Source organism: Stegastes partitus, unplaced genomic scaffold (assembly GCF_000690725.1).
Source record: "Stegastes partitus isolate 25-593 unplaced genomic scaffold, Stegastes_partitus-1.0.2 Scaffold2583, whole genome shotgun sequence".
In the NCBI taxonomy this organism is placed as follows: Eukaryota; Metazoa; Chordata; class Actinopteri; family Pomacentridae; genus Stegastes; species Stegastes partitus.
In genome coordinates, this window is record NW_007580314.1 from 1 (window position 1) to 22,470 (window position 22,470).

General features: G+C 41.8%; 1 protein-coding gene across 2 annotated transcripts in view; it reads right to left on the minus strand.

The window, feature by feature from the left end:
* Positions 1-3,909: 3,909 nt before the first annotated feature.
* The window catches only part of plcb3 (phospholipase C, beta 3 (phosphatidylinositol-specific)), a 56,713-nt gene continuing 38,152 nt past the window's right edge, over positions 3,910-22,470 (minus strand). The window contains exons 10-34 of one of the 2 annotated variants that reach the window (XM_008305678.1): positions 22,196-22,342; positions 21,952-22,109; positions 21,288-21,370; positions 20,956-21,040; positions 19,166-19,316; positions 18,794-18,892; positions 18,624-18,697; positions 18,443-18,539; positions 18,091-18,175; positions 16,624-16,748; positions 16,210-16,364; positions 15,957-16,118; positions 15,765-15,864; positions 15,486-15,590; positions 14,476-14,570; positions 14,235-14,376; positions 13,543-13,584; positions 13,278-13,387; positions 13,012-13,121; positions 11,916-12,075; positions 11,376-11,452; positions 11,123-11,212; positions 10,975-11,032; positions 10,647-10,733; positions 3,910-9,567 (exon numbers count right to left, since the gene is read on the minus strand). In XM_008305678.1, the coding sequence (XP_008303900.1) occupies positions 9,256-9,567; positions 10,647-10,733; positions 10,975-11,032; positions 11,123-11,212; positions 11,376-11,452; positions 11,916-12,075; positions 13,012-13,121; positions 13,278-13,387; positions 13,543-13,584; positions 14,235-14,376; positions 14,476-14,570; positions 15,486-15,590; positions 15,765-15,864; positions 15,957-16,118; positions 16,210-16,364; positions 16,624-16,748; positions 18,091-18,175; positions 18,443-18,539; positions 18,624-18,697; positions 18,794-18,892; positions 19,166-19,316; positions 20,956-21,040; positions 21,288-21,370; positions 21,952-22,109; positions 22,196-22,342 (2,909 nt within the window). In that variant the 3' untranslated portion in view covers positions 3,910-9,255. The remainder of the gene's footprint in view (positions 9,568-10,646; positions 10,734-10,974; positions 11,033-11,122; positions 11,213-11,375; positions 11,453-11,915; positions 12,076-13,011; positions 13,122-13,277; positions 13,388-13,542; positions 13,585-14,234; positions 14,377-14,475; positions 14,571-15,485; positions 15,591-15,764; positions 15,865-15,956; positions 16,119-16,209; positions 16,365-16,623; positions 16,749-18,090; positions 18,176-18,442; positions 18,540-18,623; positions 18,698-18,793; positions 18,893-19,165; positions 19,317-20,955; positions 21,041-21,287; positions 21,371-21,951; positions 22,110-22,195; positions 22,343-22,470) is intronic. The other variant, XM_008305679.1, reaches the window with a different exon arrangement.

The window sequence follows — 22,470 nt, forward strand, 5'->3', positions numbered from 1 at the left end:
CCGTTCCCGTACTTATTTTTTTGCGATAAACGTCATGTTGTTTTTGTCGGAATTTCGACACCATATTATACTATTATACTTGAATTTTTTCCCTCTCCTGACCTCATGTCCCTAAAAGGTCTAACAACGAATAGACAATGCGCAACAATGTGTATTTTAAATGAAACCTGATTTCTTGTGCTGTTCAGAGACTTTGAAAAGATGAAATCAAACAGCAACGCCAGCGAGAACATTGTAGAGGACAGAGAGGCAGGCAGACCAAGGCGACAGGATGAGGAGGATGACGAGACAGAGAGGGCAAAGGATAGAAAGAAACAGATGCAATCACAGAAAGAGAGCTGTGGCTGTGACCGAGACAAAGAGAAGGCTTAGAAGGAGCTCGGGATGAATCGAGACGAACAGGGTGAAATGGAGGGATGGCCAACAGAAAAATAGTACGACTTCTGATTAACTGGAAGGAGGATGAGAGAGGAATGATGTGGAGGATGAAGATAAAATATTGTCCTGAAATAAGAAGATGGAGGAAAAGGAGGAACCAAAACAGGACTGATTGTTTCAGCGTCCTCACCTTTTTTGGTTCCTGAGCCCCACAACACTCTTAACAAGGCATCCTTAAATCCCTAAAAAAAAATCTGAATATATTTGCTGCAGCGTCCTCTGTCTGAGCTGCCAGACCAAAACAAAAGGCTGCAAATTTTTAAAAAAAAGCTCAACATAACAGCCTCAGACAACAACAACAACAAATTCTTCAATTAGATCTTATTTGGTAGGAAGAGCAGTTGAATGAAATTCATCTTCAACAACAGCTAAGATCACAAAAAACACACAAGGAGCCTTTTTTTTCCATTTTTTTTATTGTCAGAAACGACAAATACAACATTTATAAAGCCTTCATTTTGCTTTTATGTGTCATTATTTGTGTTGATCATTAAGAAGAATGAGAAAACAGCTGCTTGGTTTCAGCACCACAGAAGGATTTGTTCATCCCTTTGCTTCGTTTTACAGCAATTAAAGTTCGTTTTGCTTCCTGATCTTTGAGTGAGAGTTTATGAGACTTCAGCAGTGACGACAAGAAGAGCCTTGTGTCTGTATTAAATCAACCTCATGCATCAATAACAGCCTCATTTTATCCGAGATGCTGAAGATGCAAAAAAGAAAAATGCACGGCGAGATTTAACGAATCATGTTTTCCAGGGAGCTCGTGTGTTATTACGAGCAGCCAGTCTCACCCCTCCTTCATCATTTCTCACTTTCTAACGTGTTTTATTGCAAATTAATCTCAACACAGTGTCGCCAAAGTTCGTCAATTAATCTGCCTCCAGAAGAAATTTGATGATTAAAACAAGGTGGAGAGACCGGAGTCAGTTTTCACATGATTTGTTTAGAAGGATGTTTTGAAATGATAATCAGGATACCGACTCGGGATAAAAATGTACGTAATCCTCCCCTCCACCAACCAAAACCAATTCTCCTCCTCTGAGGCTCTATTGTGCGGCTGATTACTGCGGATTTGCAGCAGGTAATCAGTGATGGATTATACTTCCTGACTCACCTTGCCGACCCTGCCCAGCAGAGGATGAGGGAGGAAATAAAGCTGTCAGCTGGGTAACGGTGTCTTTTCTTTGCTGAGTAACGGATGACGGCGTACGTCAGGCGTCCCTTCTCATGGCTTTACAGTAAGTAAGTCATCCTCGTTATTGATCGATCAGCGAGCGGGAACACACATTACAACACACACCCTGCAACGGTCCAGAGCTGCCGTTTGCTGCTTCGTACATATAAAGAGGAAACGGCTGGAGGCTCGTAATTACACATCAGAACAACGATGGAAGTGCGTCACATAAGAGTAATGACGGACGTTTGTGCTCCTTCAGGACCACCAGGTTGTTCACATCTCAAGCTGAAGCCAGACGGGCCGCTTCCATCACAGCTCAAGTGGTTTTTTCTTCCCCCCCACTGACTTTAAGGAATAGTTGTCTGTTATGATTATTGTTCTAATGATGTTAACGCTCCCTCTGGGTGGATTATGTCTCATTTCTGAAGAGGTCAGAGGTCGGGCTCTGCTGCAGAACAGCGCTAACGAAGCGGTAATGAAGATTAAAGAAGACTGTCTTGAGTACAATTACGAGGTATTTCCAATTCATGGTGCTTTATGCTTCGACCTCGCTGCGTTTTAGAGGCAAATATCAAAGTTTTTCTTCCATTTGACGACTTTAGATGCTGCTTATTTCCACTTTACATGCAGAACATACTGACCAGCCTCTAAATTATAATACATTATTCCTGACGAGGATGCACATGTGAATATGATATTAATATTAATAATAATATTAATAATTTCTGCCCCTCAGTCTGTCCTGAGTGACTCCAAACACACTGAAGTATGACTATAGAAGGAAATTTGAATAATCATCTTTTTAAGAGCATACATTTAAATTTACGTTCACCAGCTGCTCCAATGTCTCAAGTATGATTTAGAAAAAAACACCTGGTCAGAAGATTGTGTCAGAAAGACTATAGAGGAAATCAAATCCTGTAATTGGTTTGTTGAATGAAACACAAACAGAAAGTGACTGAATTCACAGCGTGACCCTCTGAACCTCAAGCATTCACAGTTTTTTTTTATAACTTTAACAAACTACACAGTGTTCATAGTACAAGAATAAAGATATTTCACTGAGCTGAATGTGTCTTCAACAACCTGCTTCTCTGTTTTTAGGCGATGCTACATTCATATCGACAGCCTTCTTGAATCACTCTTAGTGGCACTAAAGAGCTCAGCTTTTTTAACATTTTCTCCAGGATCTTGTGAAAACAGTTTATTTCTGGGATGTAGAGTGTTGGAATGAAAATCATTTTGTTAAAATATCACAATTTGAAGCTTTAAATTTGAGCAATTTTCCCAACTCACCTGAACATCACACGTGATTAGTTCAATGACTGTTGGAAAATTGAACATCCAGTGATTCTTTCTGTTGTTTTTGTTGTTGTTTTTTTAAGTACCGTGTCTCTCAGACCCACTGCTGAGTTTTTGAGAGGGTTAATAAATAAAATATGAAAAATCTCAATAATTTAACTGAGGTTCATTTAAGTAAATTCCTCACTTTCCTTGCCTCGTCTCCTTGCCTCCTAGAGGTGCAGGAGAGGCGAGTCAAGGCAACAGGCTGCTCAATAATCCACCCTTTGGATCATAACTTTTATTCTAGAGCAGCCTCAGTTCGATGCGATGTGTAGCACAGCTGCATCGTCTGTCTGTTGCTTCGTGACAGCCTCCCGCTGCGTTTTATCATCCGTCACACGAGCAGAGTCGCGTTCGTGACAAATCACAGCGTATATTTACTTCAAATTCAATTCACAACGCGGCATAATGTGACAGGATGCCATACATCTTATATTTATTGAACACAGGCGTGCTTTGAATGGTAAAGACCCACATATATTGCTTCCACTGTGGGTTCAGGCCTCTTTTACTCGTCAAGGATGATACAGAGGATTCACCTCCTCAGCCCCCGAGATGCCTTTTAGTAATGGAGACATCCTTCAAGGTGGCGCGCTGAGATCGATTTCCAGGTCATGAGGAGGCTCAAAATAGAGAAATAATGTGACGTCAGTGTCTGTACCACTATTACAATTCACACTACGGCACGTATTAGTTTTAACAGCTTGCTCACTGTACGCTGTAATTTCAAAGCGGCTCCTCCGGAAAGTTCAGTCTTCTGTACTCGCTCTGAACTTAAGAGAGTGTGAAGGTGAAGCTCTGCCTCAGTCAGATTCAATTAACTCCAAACACGTCGCGCAGCACAAGATGCTAAATAATAGACACTTTTCATTACAAATGGATGGGAGGCAAGTGCCCCGGAAAAGCTGCGAGAAACCTTCATGTCAAAGAAAACCAGAAAACAGCAGAGGTGAAGCTCCGTGAGAGGAAGTTTATTACTGAACGTTCAGTCAGATACTTTATATTAATTATAGGAACAATAAAATATTACATCTGGATCATCGTATAGTATTCCCTTTATGTCCGACAATCATATACACTACATACACAGTGTCAACACGACTCTTGTCTACGGCATGCTGTCTGAAGCACAAACACGGCTGCTGCTGCTTTTAATTAATTTAACCGCTTGAAAAGTAAAAGATGGTCTCATTACTGGGTGAAAATGGAAAATGGGACAGTGTGGGGAAAGAAGGGGAGACATGAGAGCCAGAGGCCTCGGGGTGGGCCGGAGGCAGCCCAGTCACACCAAATGTCTAATAGGAGGAAAGTCGAGGAGGGTTTGTGATGCAGAAGCGGCGTCTAATGCTACGCTGCCGCGGTCGTGTCGCGGTAAAATATTGTGCGTGTCGGATTAAATGAGAGCTTTGGCCGTAAACAGGACAGAAATAACAGAGGTTAAAGCTCAGGGCGGACAAGAAGCAACCCCCCGGGCTGCATTCTGGTGGGAAGGAAACTAGCTAGCGGCGTTAGCGCTCATTCCCCCCCCAGTGTGCCAGAGCAGCTCAGGCCAAAGTCGAAGCTTGTTTTCAAGTGAACTAAAACAGTGGCAAGGTTAGCGATGGGAGCTAAAGACATTCAGTCAGGAAATAACAGGAATTAGTTTTCCGTACAGCTTTTTTTCCACAGTAATCCAGTTTAATTTAGGGTCAAAGGGAAATAAAACATAAAGGAATTTGTAAGGTTGTAATAGGCACAGCAGTGTTTTTAAAAGCTAACATTAGCATGCTAGCAAGCTGATAATGCTAACATTTAGCAGGTAATTTGTACTATGTTCAGCAACTTTGTTTAGCATATTAGCATGTCAATAGCTTTTGATTATACCTAAACAAAATTCTCGTGTACAGCTTTGGAAGTAATTATTAGACCACATTGATTTCTTACAGAAAGTCGACAAAACAGGACTTAACATTTTTGGGGATTTTAACTTAGTGGATAAATAATTATAGCATCTTCTTAAAGGCATGAAAAAAGTCTAATAATAAGTCAATACATTCAATAAATTCTGTTTAAAAATATGATGTATTTACACTTTAAACATTCAAAAATCACACTAGATGGTGGAACACATTTTCGAGTCACCACTGTTTCATGTATAAGCTGTACAGGTCATCCAAATTAAATGGTAGCTCAATCGTATACAGTATGGCACCAGCAAGAACTGCAAAGGAAGAGGCAGAAAACAGTGGTTACAGTGGTATAGTAATTATTTCCAAAGCTGTATTTAGTCATAAACTGGAAATATTGGGAAAATGTAAAGTTTGGGTCCTACGATGGGGATAAATATGAAGCTAAGGGAAGCTTACTGGGAAGTTTGTGACATAAATACATATGTGCCACATTTCTTGGTAATTCATCTAATATTCGTTGGTTCATTTAAGGCGAGGCTGACCAATGTAAACAGGGGTGATATGTTACACTCACATAATACAGGACTGCAAACTTTGTGTACTTTTTCCAAGTACTAAGAAGTTTAAAAATTACAGTATTAAATGAGCAACATTTTCACTTTAGGGACCATATACTATCCAGTCTCAGAGCCGCCACATACATTCATACACAGACTGGACAGAAAAGATGGCTGTAGCTACCGAGATGTCATTCATTGGTTTTCCAACGACCATTCTGAAGCCTCATGGATGGAAATGTTTCATTGCCATTTTGCCCTTTTGAAAGCAGATGTGACTAAACACGGCTGGATTTGACTTACATCCAACAATTACAAGAAAGCCCCTAAAATATACCCCGTTTTAGCATCTATTTAACTCTAAATGGGACTGTATTTTACAAAATAAACATCGTGTTCTATTCTTAAAGGCTTGAAACTAGCAATTGAGGCCATAAACTCAATACAAAAATGTTTACTGAGGTAACAAATCAAATGAGAAGCAGGATCATTTTCTCCTTGGCTTCTATACATTCAGGAATCGCCCCCTGCTGGCCGTTGGACAGAATGCAGGTTTAAGACACGTCCATCTTTTATACACAGCCTACAGTTGTCACTTCTGCTCGTGCGGTCAAAATGCCAATAAAATCGTTTCACTGATTCCAACAAGACAGCTCCAAAGCGAGCACACAGTACCAACCGTAGGCACAAAAATGAACATTAAGCTGTCAGTTAAACATGTAAACTGTATTATCAACTTCTGTCTTCACTGATCTACAGACTGTAAAGCCACTGGCAGCTACCTAGAACCAACAACGTACATTTCTACAGTAGAGTAAGAGCCTTAAAAAGAAAAAAAAAACAACATTTTAAATATCTGAAGTACTCTTGGTTTGTATATATGCTCCACACATGTACACATATACAGTATATATATACTCTATGTATTACACATTCCTCTCATGTTTTGGTCTTGTATTACTAATTCACACATGAACACCTGTGAAAACAGTTTGAGATCAACACATTGGATAATCCAGTTTGTTACTGTACTGGAGCTCCACACATAATCTTAGTTTTGTTTAAAAATGCGACTTTGTTAAATGACTAAAGCTCATTCGTTGTGATGCCTTTTTTACATCGATTTATATTGTTAATGGAAATAGTACCGAGTAAATCCAAACTCAAAGTGCAAAGAGGGAAACCTGTCTTGTGTCTTGACAAATATTCAAAATCTACTCTTTTCCTGACGAGAGAAAAAAAAAAAAGAGAACTACTGATACTTTACACAACAAGTACAAATCATTGGAAAGTGGTTGTATTGAGGAACAAAGGGTTTTCACAAACATCACAGAGTGGTAAAAGTGCATTTAAACATTAAAAAAAGATTAGTTTTCCTCAACAGGAATAAGAATGCAAACCCTCTAAAGTACCTGATAATCACAAGTCATATTCAAGGACAACAGATGGAGTTTATTTGAATACTTGCCACTGGGCTCGGAAGCCGACCCGAAAAGCAAACGAGGAATGTACGGACATTTTTTTTTGGCAAATAAACCTTCTGATCTGAGAAGACTGTTGGCAGTTTCACCTCTGAGTCCACCGAGAAGTGAATAATCCTTAACACGCTGTATAGATTTAGTGTCCACGATGAGAAAGCTGAGCAGAAACATTTACGTAGTCGTGCAGCACAGAGGTGAGCGGGCTGGCAGTCTTCTACCGTAAAAACGATCAAGAGGTCGGCGTTTAAACAAAGTGCTGACCTCGGCGGGTGTACGTTGTTGTGGCTGTCCTGACCCACAAGTTAAACCAACAGATTCAAACTGTTACTGGCTTCAAAAATACCCTGTTGTAGGACAAAGCAGAGCTCCGTGATGATTTCAGGTACATTTAAAAAAATAAAAAAAAACATGCACATACCGATTCTCCATCATTTTTCAGCAGCCTGAGTGGACACTTTCTTTCATCAATTAAAAACTTAAATAACCACAAAAGAAAAGTTGTTAAAATTCCATTTAAATAGATGACAGTTTACATAAAGTGTGTGAGGATGGGGGGGAGGAGGGTGTAATCAGACAGACAGGCAGCCAGTGCTCGTCAAAGGAGGAAGGTGGGAGAGGACAGCATCTCTGAATGTTTAAAGTTTCGTTTCACCTCTCAGCCCTCTCTGACCTCCGTCTCTCACCAGCACTTGTGGTCAGTAGTAAAACTCATGTACAATTACACATCTACACAGAATACATTTACACAGTACCATCATTTACCCCTCAAAAACAAGGAACAGACGGAAAGAAATGCGGGAGGGGGGAAGCTAAATAAATACAGCTTTGGTTGAAACAAAAAGTACCGTTCAGTTTGTGCACCACAGTTCCACGTTTGGCTCGAGAATCTAACGCGCTGACGGAGCTCCGCGGGATGTTTTAAAGGGCAAGAAAATTTACATAACCTATTCCTATGTCTATTTACAAAAATGGAAATGATTTTGAGGCTTTAAGTGAAGTTAAAGCAGCAGAACGTGAGTAAAACGGAACCAAGAAAGGGTCTAAATTACAAGCGTCTTGAGCATGTTGACTAAAAAGACGAGTGGGTTGTTAACACGTCGTAGTGCAGCTTTAAGTCTCCCACTGCGGCGCTGCTAGTTTAGCATCTGATGTCCTTTTCCAGGCTCCGAAAGAGGCAAACTAACTGCACCACTCCTTCCATGTGCTGTCCCTAAAAGCAGATGCCTCATCAAGAGATTAACTTCTAGCCACACACACACACAAATACCCTCGTGGAGTTTAGTAATCTCTGATATTTGTAAAATTATCGAGGTTTCTGCCTATTATGTGTGTGTGTGTGCTCTGCTTTTCTAGATTGGATGGGATTTAAGAGACTTTGGGCCTCTGAACCAATAAAATGTGCGTGTTCAGAGAGATGTCTGCTTACACATGATTTAGAAAGCGAGAGCGTTACGTCACCATAACCCCTCTTTACTCTCAAACCTACACACTCGTGTGCATGATTTCCGACCAGATGGACGTCTGCTGACCGTCCCTCGACGCAACCTTGGCTGCGATTTGATTGGAGGTTAAAGGCCACAGATTTTGTTCCGGCCAATGACGCTGCAAATCCTGACGGCACAGGTGTGTGTGTTGGGGTACAGTATAACAGGATTATCAGACTAGAAGAACAGGCAGCTCAAACCACCGATTGAAAGGAATAGAAACAGTTAAGGCTGCAGCGCCCCTTGCTGGTCAGCTGCTGCTATTACAGCTAAAAATATTCATCCTCTTTTCCTTCACGTTCCCTCTTGATGGCAATTTCTGGAAAATACTTTGAGTAGAAAGGATGTGCAGTTTGGATTTGTAGACATCTTCTTTGGCTCCGTTTTAAGTTGCTTCTGAAGGACATAAAGCCACTACAAAGCAAAGTCAGTGTTCCAATTTTGCTACAAGCAAAAAAAATCTGGTTTACTTTTTCCTAAAGTCTTGGGGGCTGCTGTTTTCTAACCCTGCTAAAAGTTTTTAAAGCAAACAGCTTCCGCAAAAATGAATCTAAAGCTTGTGTTGTGGCAAACACCGAAGCACTGACCACAGAAAAATGGCAAACAAAAGGGATCAGATCGGACATTAATTAAAAGCACGGCGAAGACAAGAAAATGTAAAATAAAATTTAAAAAAAAGAAGTTATGATTCTTATGAAATATCATCATCTGACAAAAACTGCAAATTAAAAAATAATATAGCTCTGTAGACAACACGGTGTGTAATAAAAATAAAAAAAAAGGAATAAAATTAGTAAATAATCTATATCATTACTATCCCACATTATAATCATTATAGACCCCTGTTGAATGTATATGTCTTTCTTTGTACAAGTAATAATAACTTTAGCTGAATGACATCTCTGCCTCCGATAGGACGGGCGTGGTGGACGAGGACGTGGAGTCGGCCAACGAGACGATGCTATTGTCCATGCTCCTGTTCCAGGTGCTCCGATTGGGCGTGGACGGGTAGGAGGGCGTGGAGCAGTTAGAAGGAGGGCCCGAGCCCGAGCTGGGGCTGCTGTGGTTGGACATGGCCGAGAAGAGGGCGTCCTTTCGGAGGCCTTTGTTTTGGAGCTCCAGCTGAAGGTGCTGGCAGATTTCCTCGGGTAGTCGCTGGTACTCGTCCTTCAGGGCCTGGTCCAGCTGAGACTGAAGCTGGAAAATATCAACAAGTGTCCAGTTATTTAGGGGGTAGCTTGAAATTTGGGGGAAATTTGTTTGTCTGCCTAGTTACCGAGAATAAGACGAGAAGATTGACACCACACATGTTGGGTGAAGTATGTTGCCACGAAGTGATTAGCTTAGCTTAGCATAGCTTAGCTTAGCATAAAGACATGTTTTGTTTGTTTGTTTAAATGCCAAGGACAAAGGACTAGAAAGCAAAGTGGACCAGAATGCATCAATCAAACACCACCCTTGCTTTGTTTGAAATTGTGTAAACTGATTTTGATGAAATTTCAACGAGCTCAGATTTGGTCAAGTTGTCCGATGTCAGAGATGAGCAGTTCTAGGAGCGTTGGAACATTTTAATGTACAATTTTTTAATTTCAGCATTTTCTTGTAACTGAATTTCAATTTAAGTAGATGAAGGAAACTACAGTTGGACTTAGAAGTATTTGCTCGCTGCTAAAAGTTGTGGTTTTCATAATTTATTAAACAAACAAACAAGAAAAACAAGTTGATGTTTTTCATTTGCCAGTACATTATAGAAAACGAGGGAAGCCACAATGACTTTATTAATAAAGTAGAAAACATAAAATAATTGGTTCTCAGATTGAAATTTGCTTGTTTTCTTGGTTTTATGTAAGAAAAAAAATTAATATTTGGAGGTTTTTGTCTGAAATAACAAGACCTTTGTTGAGATGTTGGACATTTTTCACAGTTTTTACAGTTTCTGGCTCAGAAATAGTGTTTTCAGGGGGATTTTTTTAAAAAGATAACTTGCCTTTTAAACCTGGAGGTGGGTTTTGGGGTTCAGTACGTTGAGTAACTTTTACATTTTGGTATGCATATGAATGATATCATAAAGATTCAAGCACGATTTAGTCACTTTCATTTGCTGGAGCGTAACTAACCAAATTGCAAAGATGTCAAATACAGTAAAATCAATTAAACAAGTTTAGTTTTAGCTTCAGTCAAGTTTAGCTGCAGGTCTGACGGAGGGTCCAGTAAGTGCCGTTTTGTGCCTTTGCACGAAGGTCGAGCGGACTGTGTGATTCGCCGTTTGTGCTCACCAGTGGAAGCTCATCCTCAATGTGTTGCAGCACCTCCCGCTGCCTCAGCGTCAGCTTGTCATGTCTCCTGGTCTGTGCTTCCTCCAGCTGGTGCGCAGAGGGAAGAGAGGAGAAGTGAAGGTTTTAGCAGACACCAGGGGAAAAAAAAAAAAAAAAGTACAAGTACATACAGGGATGAGGGAAGAAAAAGACGATAATGTGGGAGAGAAGTGCAAGTGAAGTTGATGACAACAGCAGAAAAATGTACTGGAAGCTGGATAAATGGACACTCAAGGAGGGTGGGTGATAAGAGAGAGAGTGAGTGGAGGTTTGAAGTGTGGCTGCTCACCCCGCGGATGGAGTTGACGGAGTCCTGAATATGTTTCCTGTTGATTTCATTCAGCTCCCTGAAAAGAAAATAAGAGGATAAAGATAACTGACTGTGGACAACAATTATCTCACTATCTACTCAGAAACAAAAAGAAAAGGTTTATTACGTTTCAGCTTTGTCTTTGTCGCGGGTCTTGGCTTCACTGATGCTGTTTTGTCGTTTTCTGTCCAGGATCTTCTGGAGCTCCTTCTTCTCCCTGCGAACACACCAACGTTACTGCACATGACTTTAGGAGAGAAAACTTAATCATACCATTATAATAATAATAATAATAATAACTAAATGCAGAAAGTCACGCTGGCAGTAGCATCTGATCCGAGGTCCTGCTGTCTCATTCGGCCGTCCAAGGTTAAACTTACTTCTCGCACGTCTCCTTGAGCTTCTTCATTTGAGCTACTTGGCATTCCTGAGCCGTCTCCCTTAACTTCTGGAAGGCCTAAAAACAAAGCGCAGCAGACGATGACCTGTCAGCGTACCACTGTGCAAGTGCCACGAAGTTTCTTAAAGGTCAGTTTGTGAGGAACTCGGAGTGTATATTTAAGAAGTCATAGGAGAGAGAGAGTGTCACTTTGTTAAAGCTGAGGTAGACGGGATTGTTTTGCTGTTATTGGGGAAAAACATCCACAATAACTTTTTAACATTTTGTAATTCAACTGGTCTGAGAGGAAACTGGACTCCTCTTGGTTCTGTTTTTTAGGAAGCCTAGCTCAATCACAGGTCTTTACAAGTGACTTTTGCATTTAAACCCTCTGCTTAATGCCTATTTTCGCCTGGAGGGAGGGTCCTAAAACAGGCAAGGGACAGGAAAGAACTACAAAAGTAAAGTTCTGCCATTTTTGCTTTTCCCTCCTTCAGACCAAAGCGTGCTGCTGTGATCGGTCTAGGCGTCGCGTCGTTACCTCCTGCAGGTGCGTTTGTTGCCTTGCTCTTTCGATGGAGTGAAGCTCTTGCCGAAGTGTCAGCAGTTCCTGCATCTGCCATTCCCGCAGCTGGACCGTCTGCTTCTCCAGCTCCTGATCCAGTTCTTTCAACTCGCGCTGCACCGGTTCATAGGCCTCGCTGAAGAACACAAGTGAATTCAGGCTCAGTCGGTTGCAACCACCACGTCCTCATTCGTCTTTGTTTTACATGAAGCTTCTATCTAATGCATCGTGATTCATTTCTATTCAAATATTATCCTCCACTAAGGGCCTCTTTTCAAAAATATGGTATTTTTTATCCACTCAACCAGACCAGCATGTGTTAAACAGGAGTCTCTGAACCAGGCTCCATGACTTTCCCTCTTTATGCATGTATATATTTGGCATTATGCATGTCACTAAGTTTGTGTCTTCTCTTTTTATTATTCTCTTGTGCATCAGTTCTGTGTTTTCTATCCTCTTTACTCTCATTCCGACCAGTCGAAGCAGTTGTCTGCCTTCCCTGAGCCTGGTTCTGCTGGACGTTTTTCACGTTGAGGTTTTTAAAAAAATTTTATTTCCACTGTTGCTAAGTGCTGCTCAACAGGTATTGTTGGGTTTCTTGGTATAATTTTGTAAAGTCCTCATCCAACTATATGGTTTGCTTTAAAATATGTTATGAATTGGTGCTACGTAAATAAAATCGCACCAAAACTGAGGGGAAAAAAATGCATTTACCAAATTTGTAGCTTCCTGTATCACAGTATTTTGGAGTCTGATTCACAGATATGTCACTCAAACTGGACTTCTTCAATCATATTTTATGTCTCACTCGTGCAACATCCTCCTCCAAAACAGCACACTGCATTGTCTGTGAAGATTCTCAGTCATCCAGGTCATGGTTATTCTGGTAGATTAATTGTAATAAGTGGACTTGCTTGAGTTCCTTGAAGACGTTTCACCTCTCATCCAAGAGGCTTCATCAGAACTGAACTGAAGTCCAGTTGCTACAATTAATCTACCAGAATAGCACATTGCATTGTTTTAACACAGTACTGTTTTGAGTCCATCCACCTATAAAACAGTCCATTCTTACTTTTTCCTGATGCTACGTTTGAGGTGTTTCTCCATCTGACTGCGTCTCCTCTGGGTATCGGATTGAAGCTGGCTGTTCCGACTCTTCTGCTCCTTACTCACATTCCACACCTAAACACGCCACAGACGAGCAAAAAAACTATTTGTTTTGCAGCACACGAGCAGAAGTAGTAATGCATTGCCAGCACAGTGGATTTTTCACATCCAGTTTCTAGCAAAAAATAAAGCACATATGAACCTGAATTTGAGTGTTTTTGTTTGGTGTACCTTCTTGAGGTGTTTCTTACGCAGCTCTTTGAGTTCTTTGCCCTGTTTCTTCAACAGCTTCATATAACTTTTGTGCTGCTTCAGCTCCTCTGCTGATTGGACGTGGATATCTGAGAGACACAAGCACACCGACGTAAGTCTTGATAGAATCTGGCACCTTTAGCTTGTCCAACTCAAACAAGTACTTGTACACACAGCTCTGTGAGACAAACAAAGTGGTTTTACTCATTTCTGTGTAGAAATGAACGTGCTGCGATGGCCTTACCTCCTATAACATTGGCTATGAGGTCCTCCTTCTGAGGTTGTGCTACACACAGACACACACAGAAAAGAAAACAGAGGAAGGGAGGGCACACAAACACATGTGTGAAATGAATGATGGATGAATGAAGCAGACACAAAAAACACGTTGTACCCAGTGCAAAGACAACACAGGCTTCAATGTAAGTCAAGGAATGTTTCTCATAAATGGGTTATTTACTTAAACTAGTAAAACCCCTTTGGATCGCTACAAGGATCACGTTTCAGTTCATGAAAAGTTGTAACTCTGGAGATGCATGAATTTCACAACACAGTGACGAGTCTTGACAAATGCTGCTCACAGTTTATGCACACTGTAAAAACATAAATGAACAAACTATATTAGCTCATTTCAGTAAATACTACTGCTTCTTTCATCAGGTTTACACAGCGCTAACATAAACCATTCCACTGTTTTCATTGCTGCGAGCTGACAGGTAGTGTTGCCATGGATTACATCTAAATAGTCACACTGAAGTGCATTTGTAGAAAAGAGCAAAACAGCCTTTCATGTTAAAAATTGTAATGTTGTTTTTCTGCACGTTGTGCATAGCTCCTTAAAAATGCTAAGTGAGGCCTCTAGTTGCCTACAAGTGTCTGATCACACCTTGATTTAAACACCAAGTGAGGACGTGTGCAGGGAAATGGGATTTCTACCTTGCACAGGTATTTTGTTGATGTCAGGTGCGTCATCCAATGGGTTGGAGGGGGCAGAATGGGAGGGGGAGGGGAGTCCACTTCCTGAAATGTCGATGCTGTCGCTCTTGAGCGCTCCGTCTTTGAACTGGTTGGGGATATGCTGGACAACAGTACGATACACGGTTAATACGAAGTCAAGCAGTTTTTAAAAAAAACTAAAACCAGCCAAATTTTTTTTTGGTTAATGAATGTGGCTCACCTCAACGGTGTTCTCCCAGAAAACAGCCAGTTGTTCCTCTCTCTTGTGCAGCTCACTGACGTGTTTAATGGGGTTGGTCAGGGCCTCTGCGTACTCTGATGATAGACAAAAGAGAGCATTGATGTCGTGGATAGCCCAGGTTTGCATGTGTACCACCTTTATGGAGGTTAGTGTGCTTTACAGACGATTCACAGGATTGTAATAAGACAGTAAACACGAAATAACTGAGAGTATTTACACAAGATCATGAATTCTGGACCAACAGCAGATCTGTTTATTAGTTAATGATGGTGTGATACAAATCAAGTAACAGCTTTTCAAGGAAACTGCATCTGACTGACTTTAACGGGCCACTTCATGCAAAATCGTGTTTTTCATTGTTTTCCAACATGAATATGAGTCCCACAAAATAGTTCATTCAGTTCATTTTTGCAGCCTTTTGTGATGCCAAAACAGGATGAGCTTAGCACAGCCTCTTGCTCTCTGTTGCTCACTGAACAGAGTAAATGCAGAGAGAGACTCCTGTAGTCGTCTTACTGTTGGATTTATAGCTACAGATGCTGAAACATTCCAGGGTTATTATAGGCATGATAGAATGAACTGTGCAGTATTATGAGCAGAAAGTTCAAATACAAACTCTGGGGACATGTGGGACTTTCATTAATTTGTTTAAAGGGACACACCTTTAATATCGCAGACATTGTTTTTTTGTTTACACTCAATTTGAGCAGCATCAACCTACAGATTTTCTACCATGTCTCAGTGTTCCTTTTAAATCCCGTGTTGCCTGTTACATGAAAACTATTTAGCAAGTAAGAAAAGAAGTGAAAAATGTTCAGACAAAATAAATAATTGCCTAAAAAGTCACTGTGAAACAGGTGAGACGGTCAAACTACTGCTCGACTAGATGGTACGTCTAAAGTAAGTCAAGTCTGAGAATGTCAGGTGGCCTAAGGGTCCTACTGTGTGGTGCGATCTGCACAGAGGTGCTGTTAAAGCGCTGTTCTTACCCTGGTGTTCATTAGGGATGTAGTCCTGAGCCTCAGTGTAAACCAGGAGAGAGGACAGCAGGAGCGGCTGGTTGAGCTCATTCTTCAGGTTGATGTAGTGGTAGCCTGGAGAGAAGGGCGAAACAATTAACTGACTAATGCCTCGCGGTGCTGGATGGTAAAAGGCAGACCATGAAGGATGTTAGTTCGTGGAAGTCTTCTTCAGCTCACGGAAAATAAAGCAGCTCTTGTAAATTCTTGATGTGAAGAGAGTGTGTGTGCTTTTGTGTGTGCGCTCACCAGGTCGAATGGCCGACACGGGGAGAATCCTGTGTCCAATAAACTTTCCGTTTTCCTCAATCACAGCTATCCTCAGAGAGGCCAGCGTAGGGAGGACCACCTGCAGAGTGTTGACACAGGGGGAGAAGTTTAGACAGCGTGTAGGAGTCAGAAGATGAAGGATTGCAGAAAAGATCTGTATCTGCGAGCTACCTTGTTGAAGACGAACATGTCGTCATCCCACACGGGGTCCAGCGAGTTCCCATTGGACGGTTTGGTTCTGTACTTCCTCTTTGTGTCGACAGGAAGTCCCAAAATGTCCACTTCCACGTACACACCCACCTTTTTATCTGTCAGGAACTGGCCTGAGATCACCTGGTGGAGGTTCAATTATACAGATTTGTTCTAACGACTCTTACAGATGTTTATTCACAGAAGCCACATGGATCTCACAGTTTGTCTGTACCTTAATTTTGACCGTATTGGCGACTATCCCGTCCACTATTTTTTCTGTGAAAGGGTCAAAGTGTTTGTCCGTCCTTCTCATGAACTCTGGTTTCAGCAGGTAGCCGCTGCGGCCGTTGTACTCGAACACACCCATGTTCAGCTGCATGGGAACGTCTAAGAGAGAGAGAGGGACAAAACAAAGATTGCAAAGAGAGGGATGGGAATGAGAAAGGAAGTTGAGAAGGGAAGGATTTAGAGGGCTAAAGACTGAGAGGTTTTAACTTGGCTCCTGTGTGAAGAAGGCTCTTTGTATTATCAACTTCACTGTGGTATCTGCCAGCTTCAGACAGCCAAACTTTAAATCTTTAATTATGCTACATTGCATGAAAGTTCTGAAAGTATAAACAATCAGCGTATTAAAAAAACAACTTACCGAGAGTCTGGAAGTTCAGCGCCGCCATCTGGCATCCCACGTTCCAGAAGAGCTGAGGCATGTAGTTGGAGCTGTCCACCCTCGTTCCTTTGGGGTAGATTCGACTCAGCTGGTTCTTATTGTACCTGGAGGAGCGCTGTTAAAGATTAACGCCGCGTACAGATGAACATGTGCACCGCGGATTTATGACACTGTGTAAACTCCACCAGACAAAAATCATTTTCTGATGATCGGTGATGTAAGGTCGACCGGGCAAGAGATTTTTCAGCTGTGAAGAATTTTCCCCTCACGCAGCGATTACAGATGTTTTACTTCTGTGCAACTTAAACCAATAAGCTGATGCACACTTATTTGCCTTATTGCTTGGAGTTAAATAAGACAACGATGCTGCTCTCATGTCCAACCGTTAAACACAAAGCTACAAGGCCTTTCTGAAACTACCCACTTCCACTTCACGTGGAGGCCCAGCCACAAAAAGTGCTCTCACAAACTGACTATTAGGGAGTGGAAGTGACTAATAAAGCCCTCTGCAAGTCTGCATTGATGGCGACTAGTCGACAACATGCAACACTAGATTGTATTCATCATGAAAGATGCTAGGAATGATAATCCGACACTGAATGTAAAACCTTCTTTTATGTCGGATCGTCAAGACGGAGGTCGAGATACAAGGAGGGCTTGATGCTTGAAGGCTCATTTGTTGTTAATATTTACTGTTTATAGTTGTTATAATAACTCGTGTATTGTTAGAACACTACCCATCGCTGGATTTCAAGCTGACTTGACTGGTGCGCTTTTGCATGGGCTCATCGGTTGACATCAAAGGTAAGTAAATCTGTCAGATTGTTCAGTCAGATAATAAGCTGTCATCCTTATTTGTGACAAAAAATGTCATGTCGGAGTCAGAATCCAAGGCTGTTGGTATGTTAAGGCTATGTTTTATGAGTTCCATTCGTTTTTCCTAAAAACCCGTTGGATAGCAAGGTTTTTGGATTTTTAAGGGTCGGAATGTCAAGTCACGACTGTAATTCTCTCCATAAGTGTCTACTGTTTTATACCGTACGCCTTAATAAATCAGCTGTGAATATGAGTACAAGTGGAGAGGGTCTAGTTTGCAGTCACAACCAGTTTGCTTAGCTTACCATACAGACCAGAAACAAGAGGAAAAAGTTACACTGCCTACAAAATCTCCCTACCAGCAGCTCCACTAAATAACATTTAATATCCTGCTTGGTCCCGAGTGAGGATGGATGGATGGATGGATGGATGGATGGATGGATGGATGGATGGATGGATGGATGGATGGATGGATGGATGGATGGATGGATGGATGGATGCTGCTTGCTTGCATGAGGGTCGAGGAAGTGGTTCAACAAATAACGTCTCATGAAACCACAAAGTTGGACTTTTTGAGCAAAAACAATCCTCAGAATAAACTTTCACAGAATGACAAGCTGCTAAGGATACTCAACAAACTCCGCAGGGGCGCTCTTCAAGGTGTCCATGCCTTTGGTTTCCACGAACGACGACATCTCAAAGAACTTATTCCTCTCTGGTGGACAAAAAGGGGTGGGAAAAAAAATCAGAGAAAAAAAAAAAAGAACATTACAAAAACTGACACAAGTACAGAAATTTATCAAGATCATCTAAGTGTGACAGATACGTGTGACAAGAACGATCATTATCCATAAGTGGGTACACACAGACAATCTGTCGGCCTAATGAGCGACAAAGTAAAGGTGCTTTCAGCTAACGAGGCTTGTCTGCTCCCCTCACACACACTTTTTTTTTTTTGTCTCCCTCTCCATCATACACTTACTCTTTGCCACCTCGAAGGACTTGAATTTGACAGGTTCGATGTAGTTGACGAGAGTCGACATCTCCTCCGTGGCGTTCACCTCACTGCTGGCGGTACCCTGAGGGAGGCAGATACGACCAATCCATCAATCAGCCCATCAGCCAGCCAAACAGTCCATCCATCCTCCACCGACGGCTCTTACCTCGTCGGAGTTCGGCTTTTTCAGCTCCGTCACGGACTCGTCGTCTTCCTCCTCCTCGCTTTCTCCTTCGCCTCCTGTCGGGACGCAAGAAAAACAGCTTGAAAATGTAACAAACCGTACAACACGCCGCCACCTTTTCTACCCATTGATTCCATTCTTCTTCAACCCACCAATGGATTTGCGAGGCTCCAAGTCTTTGATCATCCTCTCAGCCAGCTTTTCATCACCATTGGACAGCTGGCTTCCCTCGTTGTCAGTCAGAGGGCAGTCTACACAGGCAACAGCTAGCTCTCAGTTTTCATTTGGTTCTTTTGAATTTAGTTATGAATGTGCAGATGGAGGTTTGCATCAACCTCACTTTGAGCTCGATCATAGCTCTTAATCATACGCCGCCATCGCCCTGTGATTGTACGACACTACAGAGGCTCATTTTATTTTATATTACAAGCAGAAAGGATCAGTTTGGAGGTAAATCAGCTGCTTCAGTGTTTGAAGAAAGCCGGACGCTGCTGCAGGAGATACAGGTGGTTGTCTGCACCTACCGTTGTTGGGTGACGACTGCTCCCCCAGCTCTTTGCGTCTAATGCTGCCGCCGCCTTCGGAGGGTCGGTGGTGGTGATGCTTCTTCTTGTTTTTAATGAGAATCTTCCCCAGCATCTCCTGCGGCGAGGGGAGCGGCTGACCTGGGACCAGCTAGGGTCGCAAAGATGACAATCGTCAGTCATATTACCCAACTTTGGAAGATTTAATGCCCCCCCTTAGTGAAAATCAAGCTTTATTAGCTTGTTAGCATGTCCATATGGTGTCCTTTTAGATGCTAGAAGCCACATCATGAGCAAAATAAGGAGGGAAGGAGCTGAGCATTTAAACCTTGAAACTGCAGTGTACCAATGACAGTCTCAAAAACAAGGATTCTGAAATCTGGGCTTTCAGACGTAACAAACCCAAAAAAACAATCCTGTCAGCTTGCAGGGTGATCAATATTCTTGTTGTGAATCCGTCTCTGGCTTCAAAATGCCTGGTTGTTGTGAATGAGGAGGGAGGCTTCTAGAGGAGACAACTGTGTAGAGTTTATTTTTCTTGGGAAAAAACTTCTTTCTGATACACAGATAAGATTCAATCAGAGACTTTAAAGATAGTGAGCGGAGGTGGTTAGCAAATAATAGAAAACCAGGAATGTGACTTTGACTCACCAGAATAGATCAAGGGATAAAAGAAAAACCCACATCCCTTCATGTAATATCTGGGGTGAATAACCAAGAGTCATCACGAGGCGCGGTGAACAAGATCACAGTCGATGTCTGGTCTTTCAAATACAAAGTAGTACCCGAATGTGATGCTGGAATGTCGCAGGAGTCACAGGGACAACCACAGTGTTTGATAACTAAAGCCAAATGTCCCTGAAATCAGCCCAAATCAATTTTTTTTAAATGCTGTTTTAGAAGAAAAGATGACTGTTTATTTCAAATTCTGTCACGAACTGCCTTCAGAGACACTTTCAGATTGATTCGTCTCATCAGATTTTAAGCATTTAACAAGTGTGACTTGAAACAAGAAAGAATAAATTGAGGTTTTCAGCCGTGTTCACATACGTCTGGCACATTTTATAGAATATTCTGCCCTTGTGTCTTACTTTAATTAAAAATCAGAACACTGATCGCTTGCCTTTTCATATGCATGGAAATCTTTTGCATCTTGTACAGTAGATGCACGATCTTGTCAAGGTTTCTTGTATCGAGGCTGCTGTATTTAAAGAACTGTGCTGTGTGTTATGAAAGCAAGTGCATCATGAGATATCTACTCACATCATCATGATTATGAGTCACAAGGTGTTTGAGCCTATTTGATGCCTTGCAAGTTGATTAGCACCGTGACGGGGAAGTGAAAAGATATCAGTGTGTGATCAGTGTACATGAGGAGCAGCAATGAGGCTTCACTTAAACGCATTTATTGCAGTATAAAAACCTTGAAACAGCTTTTTTTTTTTTTTTTTTTTAAAGATGGCAAATGAACATAAAGAGCCAATATCATGCACATTTACAGGTTTAAAAAAAAATGCATTTTTGGAGTGTACTGGACTCAAAACACAGATATTTTCTTATGCTGTACATAGCTCCTCTTTTAACCTCTTTCTGAAACGCTTCGTTGTAGTTCCTGTGTCTTTAAACTGGACCTTATATGAGGTGTTTCAGGCAGGTGAGGAGCAAACAACTCCCTTCGCTGTGGCTCTTTCACATGCACAGACACCAGCTTTGTACCACACTGAAACAAGCCAAAAAGCATCTTTCAAAACAACCTGAGTGAAGTTAATGTGACTGGACATGAGTCTTACCGGATATTTCTCCAGTGGATCTATGAGCAGAGCGTCTCCGAAGATTGTCCTGCAGTACTCTGCCATCTTGGCCTGCTGCTTGGCTCTGACAGGACAAAAGAAAAGTTTTACTTGGATGTGCCACGACGGAGTAACGGCCTCAAATGACGTGCCTTCAGTCACCACCTGCCATTTTAACAGCACATTTGGAGCTAATATTCCAGGTAAAGCCTTGAATTCTGCATCTTGTCTGGTAGCAAATAGGCTCAATCACTGAGCACACACAGCCTGTGGCTAATGAGCTGATCTGAATACTGCTGAGCATACACGCTATAATGGTTGACACAACTCACGAGTCTACGTGGTTTTCAAAGGAGAGGATGACGGGGTACGGTGAGGTCTTGAAAGCACTCTCTGCTATCGCTTCAATCACCTCCTGCAGTCGGGGAAACATGAGAAAAATTAAAAACTGAACAAAATGGCAAAATGCTTCAAACCAAAAATGTGTTTGTTTTAAATCACACAGCAGATCTTCGTGCAGTCATATAAGCAAAGGGGGGCTCATTTTATTCATTTTTTTAATGTCATGCAATCATTTTAATAACATCCCAGCAACACTGAATATTTGTGTATAATCTGTGGCTGCTGCCTCCATAATGAACCCGTCTGAATCCACAGCATCTCTTAAATGTATATAGAAACAACTGTAAATCTGTGGAGTGGACTTCTTAAGCTTAATGCCTCCATAAACATGCCTGTTGTATGCAGATGTAAAAGCGTCCATAAACTGGAGGTTTATTTAATGACGTCACTTCTATATGATGCCGCTCGGAGTGGAAAACAGACATGTACTTGTGCTTGTGGGAAAAATTCATGAGCACTTTATGCCCTTATTAAGCCGCCGCGTGTTATACGAGAGCAATAACTTAAACAGACTCAACCTAATCAAGCTGTCAGAGTTAAATTAAACAAAAAGGTTAAAGGGAATTGAACAATAAAATGACACACTGCTCCCACCTTAAAGGGGATCTCAGTGGTCATGGTGAACCCGTGGGTGATGTACGGCTCCTCGTCTTGCGGCCGACCCTTCCAGCAGTCCAGCTCCACGCAGCGGCAGCCGGTCAGCAGCACCTGCCTGTACATCTCCACCGACGACGGACCGGTCAGCTGACCCACTGAGGACACACAGATACAGGTTTGAATGCAAAAGAACAAACAGGAAGCTAGATATTGTCATGAAGGATTAAACTTGTTGGCGTACTTGTGAGGTATGTGTTGTGTGAGGAGTTGATGAAGTAGTGAGACAGCGGTTGGTTCATGTCGTCGATGACGTCCAGCCTCTCTGGAGGTACGATGCTGTTTTCTTCTCCTCCCAGGTACCGACTGAAAGCCTGCAAACTGATCTGGTCTGCAAGAGAGCACAAGAGCAGTCCGACTTGTTTTTGTGGTTTTATTCAAGTCGAACTGAGAAGCATTCATCTGCTAACAGCAACCAAAGTATTTGATTTGAAGCTTAATGACCAGAGGCTGCTCGAC